Source organism: Lygodium microphyllum, chromosome 11 (assembly GCF_053477565.2).
Source record: "Lygodium microphyllum isolate KBCC chromosome 11, Lygodium_microphyllum_v1.1.10, whole genome shotgun sequence".
NCBI classification, from domain to species: Eukaryota; Viridiplantae; Streptophyta; class Polypodiopsida; order Schizaeales; family Lygodiaceae; genus Lygodium; species Lygodium microphyllum.
This window is the reverse complement of record NC_141145.1, coordinates 110,291,189-110,301,609: the sequence shown is the minus strand read 5'-3', so window position 1 is coordinate 110,301,609 and position 10,421 is coordinate 110,291,189. Positions and strand designations below refer to the sequence as shown.

General features: G+C 40.6%; 1 protein-coding gene across 2 annotated transcripts in view; it reads left to right on the top strand.

The window, feature by feature from the left end:
• Positions 1–714: 714 nt before the first annotated feature.
• Positions 715–10,421, top strand: part of LOC148029232 (uncharacterized) — a 44,029-nt gene continuing 34,322 nt past the window's right edge. Inside the window, exons 1-3 of one of the 2 annotated variants that reach the window (XM_087688005.1) lie at positions 719–930; positions 999–1,139; positions 1,816–1,888. In XM_087688005.1, coding sequence (XP_087544131.1) covers positions 1,025–1,139; positions 1,816–1,888 — 188 coding nt within the window. In that variant the 5' untranslated portion in view covers positions 719–930; positions 999–1,024. Of the gene's footprint in view, positions 1,140–1,815; positions 1,889–10,421 lie in introns of both variants that reach the window. The other variant, XM_087688004.1, reaches the window with a different exon arrangement.

Genomic DNA, 10,421 nt, shown 5'->3' with positions numbered 1-10,421 from the left:
CACCATGATGGTGAGATAACATCATCACTTTGACAAGGGTTGTAGCCATCATAGTTGTGAGAACTCGAGTGATGACCATGGGCATGACTACATCCACTCTCTACTATATGACCCGAGCACTTTGACTTTGCATGCAATGTCAACCATGTAAGTCTGTACTCAGGTATCTCAAGGAATTGTTGTGTCATATCTATGTCCATATCCCTCATAATGGATAATATCTCCTTGTCTATCAAGTGGTATTGGTTCATAATGGTTGCTGATTTAGAAACTATAAAAAAAATGCCATATATTTAGATTTCTTTGTCTTCGCCTCTCTATCTCCCTATGGTCCATCTCTCTCTCCTCCTTACTCGTGCTCATCTCAATATACTGCGTCTTTACCCTTTTCTCTTTAGTCTTTAGGGAATATTTATTGTAGACTAGTCTGTAACTTGGAGTACGATTGTACGCTAGCATAGATAGATTGCTTACATGTGTTTCTAAACACATGCAAACAAACAAAAAACAACAAGAAGTATTACATGAAAAGGGTATTCCTCTCATCCCTTGTAGTGGCTGTTAATTTTCCATTGTGCATATACTGAAAAATTTTTAATGCCAAGTTCTCGATAGTTTGCTCCTTATAAGGAAAGGCTAGTTACGTGCCATATAATTTTTCCCGAACTTCATTCGTTGGCATTAAACCTCGGTTTTTCATAAATAGCGGTTCTAGTTTTCTATCACGGCCAAAAGGCTATCATTGGATTAGTATCATAATCTCTCTTTCTTCTTTGTTGGTCGGGACGTCCGAGACTTGTTCACTCTCATCAGATCAAGAGGCAGCTGATCATCGGGACGTCGGTTCTTGCCGGCAGCTTTCGTGCTAGCGCTGCACGCAGGAGAGACAGACACCGACGAGCTCATGCCGGCCCCTTAGCTTTTCTGCAGGTGCACATCTTCCTCTTTGCTCAGAGCCGCTGCTTTTTCCTCAATCTACAAAAAATTTCGACCCTCAGGAGCAAACAAACCGTTTCACTGTCGGATGCAACGGCAAAATACGATGAAGAGGTTGTATAACTGGATAGATCGCAAGATCTTCCTGTACAACGTCACGTTCGGGCTGTACATGCTGGACTGGTGGGAGAAGCTTTTATTTAGTATCCTTTCCAGCCAATTTGACTGTTTCACTTTGTAAGTCTGCCTGGAAACAGATCGAAGGTGTGATTCTGCTGTCAGACTATGTACGCATTATGCAGTTAGATGTACATATACGTGTGCCTGGATTGTTATATACACATATTCAAGCAAAAATTAGTTATTGGAAGAAATATACATAAAAATCCTTATATTCACATATATGCATGCACACATGACACACGTATGTATGTATGTATGTATGTACATACCCATGTATGTACTGGGTACATATGTAAACAGGTATTGTACCTATTCATGTTTTAGATACAGATTTGTATGTATGCACGTGTCTGTGTGTTTCTGCATCTGCATGTATATATTTGTCTGTGTGTTTATGCATCTGCATGTATATATGTGGATATTTATATACAACGCATGCCTTTGTGCACACATATGTATCTTTGCATATGTGTGCATGTATGTCAATGCATGTTTTTGCTAAATATATACATTGGTGAGGGTGTAGTAGGTTTGACACTAGTTGCATATTCTTATGTACATACATGTATACATACATATTTATGCACTTATTTTACATGCATATACAGCATACATACGTGTATGACTTATAAACATTTATCCTCTTCTGACATTACTACCTTCCTATCCATTTGTCTAATTCCTTGACAATCGTAGATATACTTGTTTTGCTTCTATTGTGGTTTCTCTGTTACAATGGTTCTCGCTACACAGCCGACATTTTTAATTGGTACGTGTCTCTTTGCTTATTGAATGATGATAGAGTTTGTGAGATTGCTTGGTTGAATGCAATATATATTCTATATGAGTTGATGCATGAGTGGTCTTAGGCCATGTATGTGTGTCTCGACTACAACTTGGTTTAGGAGTATTTTAGTTGGGACGGATGGTTGTACACGTGTAAGCATGGAAGAGCCATCTCTCTCTTCAAGTGCCTTTATAAAAATTTCTCTCTTTCCACAACAACAACAACCCCCCCCCCCCCCCCCCCACCCACCCCCCACCAAAAAAAAAAAAAAAAAAGGAGACGTAACCACCTTTTGACACAATTGTGGCCCCCAAAGTAGTTACTTCTTTTCTAGTTGATGCTTGGACTATGATTGCCCACATGTTTCTCTTCAGAGATTTGCTTCTCCATTGTTGCAAGACATAGTTCTTCCATGTGCGATTTTTACTCCCCCCTCCCCCCCTTTTCTCTCCCTTCTCTCTCTCTCTCTCTCTCTCTCTCTCTCTCTCTCTCTATAACAAATCTCGTAAATGGGAGGTAGGATGATACATGTGTAGCTTGCCTAGCCTCCAAGTTGGAGAAAGTTCTTGGAAAGTTCCCTGTGCTCTTATTCTATTACTTTTGGATCTCTATCTCTTATTTGATTGTAACACCTTTCTAACCCCCTTCTCATTTAACCCTTTTACAACGTGCATGATGTTCCATTGTTTAGTTCTAGTTGGTCAAAGTATGGGCACCTTTTGGTGTTGGCTTAACTAGGGAGCACTTTATGCACAAAGACACTTGATTAGGTAAAATTTTTAAATGCTTTCATACTACCTGTATTTGATGTCTTCCTTTTTTGTCATGGATATACCCTTCTCATCCATCCCTTAAAAAAGTTCACACTTGTACCATGCTTCATCATCTAGTTTCAATTAGTCATAATAGGGGCAATGGCACCTACAACGAATTAGTTGGTAGTCCACCATATTTGTATCAAAATATTAGGTATGCTTTGATACCATGTCGAAGTATGACTGCTGTGAAAGCAAATGAGTGAGACAATCTCACAAACTAGAGAGATAGTAAGGTTTGTGGGGGGAAACACAGAGAGTGTATCGCAGACACTGAGAGAAAAGAGAAACTCAAAAAACACAGAAGAAGAAGAAGATGAAAGATGAATCACTGAATCATGCTAAGTGAATCAAGCTGATACAATGGAGTTGAAGCTTTGAAGATAATTGTAGTGTCCTATCTGAATTAGGCGGTAGCACCTGTAGAGAATTTGCACAGTGAAGGGAGCGAAACCTAGTCCACTAGGAGTAGGATATTGAAGATAATGTTGAATGGTGAAGGAAAGGATAGGTTGTTGTAGAGGGAGCAAAACACAGTCTTTAGGAGCTGTTAGAGATGAAGGATATGTTGAAATCTCTATCAAGGAGATTGCTGGATAGCTAGCTAGAGAAGAAAAATGTAAGAATATTTGATGACGATCTCTTCATGTAAGTGGCTGAAGTAGATAGGCAATTGTTGGGCAACCTTTCAAGAGTGAAGAAAACACAAAAACGTAGGTATTTGATGTAGTGTTGATAAAGAGGGTGTAATCTATCATAGATAGCTTGAATCGATTGCAAATGAAGCCTAATGATGATGTAGGTGAGGAGGGATGACACTAGATGATGCAGGCTGCTGCAAAATGCTAGGTGGAGTTTGGAGATGGATGTGGAAGCCATGAACTGTAATGTTCTCCTCGCGGGGTGTAAATGGCAATGGAGAGGATGGACAAATGAGAGAAGAATGTGAAAGAGAGTGATAGAGTGTCAAAAGGAATGAATGTGTGGGATGATAAATGAGGAAAGTCGGTGCCGTATTTATAGGCACACATTGTCTTAAGTGGTGCCCCAACTCTCTCAAGTGGCATCCACTAAAGTCTCTTGAGTGGCGCCTTGACTCTCTTGGGGGTCCAAAAAGCCTTTTTGGGGCTATAAATAGAAATAAAAAATAGGAATGGAGGGAAAATGTACTGAATGACTTGATTTCTTGACACTCCCTCTTAGGCCCAAAAAGGAGCAAAAAAGAGGAGTGCGAGAGAGAGGAAGATCAACTCGGGGATCCTAGTGTTCCACTTCTGAGGTAACATGTAGTGAAAAATAGTTAAAAAAGGATGAGCTGACAGAACCTGAAACTCAACCTTGGGAGAGAAGCCACAAGCTCTGTTACTCCATGTGGGCAGGTTTATGCCTAGCCACCAAGCCATGGCTGAAACATCCAAAGCCCCGAACTAGGAAGAACTTGTAGATCCTGGGTGTGAATGGTAGAAAGAGAATGAGTAAATAGATGAGGAAAGCGGTGATGTGGCAGAGAGATGTTGACCACCCCAAGGGTTTGTTGGGGGTAAAGGCACTTGTGCCTAGCCGCCCGTGTTTTACTACACTGACAGTACCTGCACCTACACATTGTAGGTGACGGGCGCCCATCACTATCACTTCATTCTTTATTCTTTCAGTGACATTTGAATAAAGGGAAGGCCGGTCACATAGTGACTGTCGGGGTTCCCACATCTTGAGTCTCTCTCTCTTGCTTTGTTGCTCCATCCGCCATAGCTCACACCTTTCTTGCTTCCGCTTGCCCGTGCTTCCACTTGGAGTTCTCCCTCTCCCTTCAATTGGTATTAGAGCCACGTTTGGCGTGAGCTTGAGCTTAATCCGGCATTGCTTCAGCTCTCATTCGAGTTACCTACAACAGGGTTTCACCATTGGCAGCCATAGCTCCACCTCTCGAGGTTCATATTGAGCTCTCATTGCTCTAGGACTTCTCAGGACCTGTTGGGGCCATCTCTGGGCAATCTTGAGTTTACATTGAGCTTATTTTGGGGAGTATTCAGCTCAATATTCAGGGCTGAAAATACAAACACGTTTTTTCAACTGTGGCTGTTTGCTTATTTTGGGGAGTATTCAGCTCAATATTCAGGGCTGAAAATACAAACACGTTTTTTCAACTGTGGCTGTTTTCAAGCACTTGTGCTTACTCAGCCACTCCCCGGTATTGGACAAAGGCTTTGGCATTGTTTACCACTCCTCCCAGCATTGACCATTAACATTGAGCATTGGTTTTGAGTCATTGAGCTTCAGTTGTTAACTGTGCAAACAGGGCGGCATGCTGTCATAAAATAGGGACAGCCATATCTTCAATGTTTGGAGCTCGTATATGCTTCTTGGGATGCCCATATACCTATGTTTTGTTGCCGAATACTTGGGGGATCATATGTCATTGGTTTGAGATGCTATTGGATTGATTTGAGGACTGTTTTAGCTCAGTTTTCTCATAGATATCACTGCTGTCATAACAGGGCTGAATGCTATTTATCTTGGAAATGTCCATGCTTTTGGCTTATGTGATTCTCCTAGGATGCTCATTTGATGTTGGATACTTGGGGAATGTTTGACCAATATATTGGAAAGTTTTTGGATTGATTTGAGCCCATATTTGGCTCAATTTTACTGTCATTTTTACTGCTGTAATAAGCAGGGCTGAAGGTTATTTTATCAATGAAAGCATATGCCTATTGCTTGTTGATGCTTCCAAGCTACTTGGGATGATACATTGATGTCTATGGTTAATGTCACATGCTTTGCCATGCTCCCGGAATGCTTTTGGGCTTCGATTGAGCTCACTTTTGCTCAGTCTTGACTCTTGACTGTCATTTTACTACTGCACATACAGTAGACAGCAAGCTTTTAACAGGGATAGTCTATGCCTAATGCTGTTTCATGCTATTCAGGCATTCTATCCAATGTATTGATGCATGACATTAAAGCTCTATGCTTGGTTACGCTATTGAATACATTTGAGCTTTGATTTGAGTTTAAGACATTTGACATTGATTGTCAGTTACTTCATTGGATGCTTCAGAGGTCTATGACCTTACGGGCTTGAAGCTTTTATTGGGTCTTATGGTCCTGGCTATGTACTTGATGTATCTTGGATGCTTGGATGCCACTCACATGAGGATTTGAGCTTTGTTTGCTCATCTGGCATTTGATTTTTGTTCTAGTGGGAGCCGCTTACTTGACACTTGGATTTTACATTGAGCTTTGGATTTTATTTGCAGTGAGCTTGAGTATGCTGTACCTCATTTTCGGCATGCTGTAATTGCAAATTGTTGTACTATTTATAAGAGTAGTCTCCTCCATTTGATGCTATTTTGGTCATAGTTTGTGGATAGCTCATTATTTGGTCGGTACCTCTTGTTTTCAGCTTGTTTTGGTAGTGGTGTTGGGGTTGTTATCAGGTATTACAGCAGCCTGTTTGGTTTGTATTGTGCCTCTTTTTCCTGCAATATAGCTGGTCATTCAAATGATAGTGCCATCTTCAACATTGAAAAGTTGGATGGCAGCAATTATGGCTATTGGAAGACCCAAATTTGATAGGTTTTGGTGCAGAAATATTAGATTAGGCCAATCAAATGTAGAAGCATTAAGCATGAAGGTCATGATCAGGATGTATGGGATGACTTAGATGAGCTTTGCAGGTCCACAATTATTCTGTCCTTTAGCAAGTAGGTTTATTATAATGTTGTCACAAGTGGGCATTCTGTATGGGATCTTTGGGAGAAAATCCGTAATCTTTATGATAAGCAGAGCCTTGCTTCTCAGATGTATTGGCTAAAGCAGCGTATGGACCTTTGTATGAAGGAAGGTACCAGTGTTTCTTAGCATTTGAGCGAGTTTCATGCTATCATTGGCCAGTTGTCATCGTAGGGTATTGACTTTAAGGACAATCTTCCACCTTTGTTCTTGTTGGTCACACTACCTGAGTCTTAGGACACATTCCGTACTGCTATGTGTGCAAATATGCTCGAGAATGGGCTGAAATTGTTTGATGTAGAGGGTGCACTCCTGACAGAGGAGATCATTGGGAAGAATGTGGATGCTTCTCGTACTTCTCATACTTTGATCATTCGGGGTTGCCATGATGGCAAGAGTGGGAACGATCGCTATCGTAGAGACTCGCAAAAGTCTCATTCTAAGTCCCGTGGACAATCTTGCAGTAAGTCCGGTGGACATAAGTCCGATTTGACATGCTATTATTGGGTAGGTAGGACATATTAGGTTGTAGTGCCATAAAATGTGCAATGACAAGCACAAGGATAAGGGCAAAGGGAAAGCACAGGACAAGCTTGGTGATTGCAACATTGTCCCTGCTAAGTCCAGTGTTAAGATCGAAGAGATCAATATAGTGTAGCAACCTGACTTTGATGATGATTACATACTTGCAGCTTCTTTGGATGAGTCACAACTATCTGATGCCTTGCTTGGTTTTACTTAGTGGTGGTTGATGGATTCAAGGGCTTCCTTTCATGTGACCCCTCATAAGTTGTTGCTAAAAAATCATCAAACTTTCATCGTGGTCATCCTTTTTCTTCCACCCCTTCAATATCGAAGACATCCTTCCATGCTAGTCCATCCTCTTCCAATTCTTCCAAGGGTACATTCAACAAACCTAAGAGGTGTAATTATTGCCAAAAGATAGGGCACAACATCTTGAGTGTTGTAAGCGCATTGCATCAGAGAAGAAGAAGGAATCGGGTCTTGTTCTTGCACATGAGATTGTGAACTATTCTCAGATTAAGGATTATACTTTTTTCATTCACTGTTAGTATAATCCTTCTATTCATGATACTTGTTTTTCTATTCATGATACTTTTTCCATTCACTATCAGTATAATCCTTCTATTCATGATACTTGTTTTTCTATTTTACTGATGTGGCTTCTACTTGGTATTTCGACAGTGGTGCATCTAAGCATATCACCTCTTGCTAGACATTATTTTCATCTCTCTCTGATGTACCTAAGGGGGGGGCCTGATCTTTAGTTTGCTATCTCCCAATTGAGTAGATATATGCAAAGCCCTTCAGTACTTCATTGGCAAGCAGTGAAGCGTGTCTTTCGATATCTTAAAGGCACCTAGGATCTTGGCCTTCTCTACAAGGCTGATTCTTCACTCTCTTTGCATAGATATTTTGATAGTGATTAGGTGGATGTTCGGATTCTCATGTCTCTCATAGTGGCAACTACTTTCTTGGGTACACCTCTTGTTTCTTGGTTTAGCAAGAAACAAACTACAATTCTTACTTCCAATTGTGAAGTTGAGTACAAAGCAATGTTTACGGCAGTTGTGGAGTGTGTTTGGCTCTGCAAGTCACTTGTAGATCTTCATGTGCACCAGAAGGCTCTAACACTTATCTACACTGACATCGACATTGCTTTGGCCATTGCGTGGAACCCAGTGTTCCATGCCCACACAAAGCATATAGAAGCTCATCATCATTATGTTCATGAGCGAATGTCAATGGAGAAATAGAGTTGTCATATGTACCCATTAAAGATACCTTGGCAGATCTCTTTACAAAGGCTCTTCCTTGACCAAAGTTCTAGGCTTTTTGGCTAGCCTTGAACTTGATTCCATTTGTTCCATGATCTGTCATACTCTATATTTTCATAGGTTGCTATATCCACTTGGATGAACTTGTGCAACCATGACCTCATATTTCTTTTTATTTTCTAGGATTCTGTCATTTTTCCTAGATTAGTCTGCCCATTTCATGGAGGGGGGTTTGTAGTGATCCATGATCCGGGCTCCTAGGCATTTAGATTGTTATTAAATGCAGTTGTTGCCCCTTGTGTCCTAGGCACTAAGTGACACTAGATTTAGGGTTTATTTTAGGGTTTCCTATGATGGTTGAGCCATTAGGGTTTCATTTTTTATTATTTAAAGACACTTCATGTCTCATTTGCACAAGTGTGGTATTATTTAGTGTGATCACCTTGAGCATTGTACTATTTCCCACTCATTAATATACTACTACTCATTCATGATTGAGTATCGTTGTGCATTTATCAACTCTTTCATTCTCATTCATTTTCCATTAAATTAATCACACAACTACTCCATGCTAGGGCCAATAGTTTTGTTGCTGGCAGCCTTTGCATTTTTCTGCTTGATCTTGCTGTTGATTACGCCAGTTTGCTGACTTTTTTTTGATCTCCCTATGTTTTGATCAGTCAGTAGACTTACTGCATTTTTGATCGATTTATTGACAATTTACTGGTACAATTGACGTTTTGCCAGTTTTTCAGACATTTTCAGTTTTTTTTCGCAGATTTGCTCTTTGGCAATCTGCTTTTTTCAGCTTGGTTTGGACACACTTTAGAAGAAGGATCACATGTGTTGGTTGTTGCTTCTTTGTCACCGCACTCTCTTCACTTTTGTTTCTCTCTCTATGTTTGAACTGTTGAACTTGTGGTTTTGGGCTGAGCCTTGGCACGTATCTATCCCTTTAACCTCTTGCTTTATAAATTATTTCATCTTCTTTGCAATCTCCTCTCAAATGGCACCTCCATGTTGCGCTATTGATGACAAGATTAAGGAATCTGACTATCTCACCTTGAGTGCTGTCATGAAAGCTTGGTTTGTGTTGAAGGGCTTTTGGTACATAATTTCACGAGCCATCTTGTGTCCCTAAAGTTCCTCTCCTATTCTTGAAGATTTTGATTGTGACGGAGACAATTGAGGAAGCAATTCTTACTTGAGAGATAGATGATGCTCATGCCTACTCTATTCTTCTTCAATGCATCTCTAAATAAGTTCTTTTGGTGTATGCACAACTTAATAATGCCAAGGTTAAGCATTAAAAATACAAGTCCCCATGACATTTCACTTACGTTGGCCTTTTGGCATTATTAAGGAGCTAAGTGATATGACTTATTGCTTGGAGCTACCCTGTAATCCAAAGATGCATCTTGTGTTCCATGTGAGTAATCTCATAGAGTATCATGGACTTATTCATACCGCAACCGCCGATTAGGAGGAGCTAGAGTTAGTGGATGTTGATGGGTGTCATAAGTTGTTGGTTCCAGAACAAGTGTTGCTTCATAGGTACAAGAAGGGTATATGGAGAAAAGAGATCTAGTATATGTTGGAGTTTAGGGTTACCCCATGCGTGAGGTAGCTTGGTTGGCCGAGTCTCAGTTTGGTAACGACTCTCTGCCTTTGCCTCTAATCTACTAGGCGACTGTGTGATTAGGTACATCCATAGTTCTGCACATGGGCACCACCCACATATATGTGTTCATACATTGGGCAGGTGATGGGATAGGTGGGGGTAGATGATGTGGCCAAGGGATAATGCGAGAGAAGGATTGGACAAGAAACAAGAGCATGTGCAAAAGGCGAGATAGGTCATGGTGTGACTTGAAGATGGTGTAGTAGATTGTGAGTAGTGTGACCTGTTGATCGTAGGTAGCATGGCTTGCTTGTTGAAGGCTAAGGCGACATATTTCCCTTATGGAGGCTTAGGTGACATCTTCCTAAGGTGCAGCCTTAATATGGTACAATATCAAAATATTAAGTCAATTTGTTTTAATTAAAAAAGTGATGAGCAAATCAAAGGTGTCTGCTGCACATTTGTTCATTGCTGGATAAAATATGCTATTGGTGACGGTGAAGGCCTTTGGTGATCGTCTTGGTGTAGATTAGCAAATGCATCATATC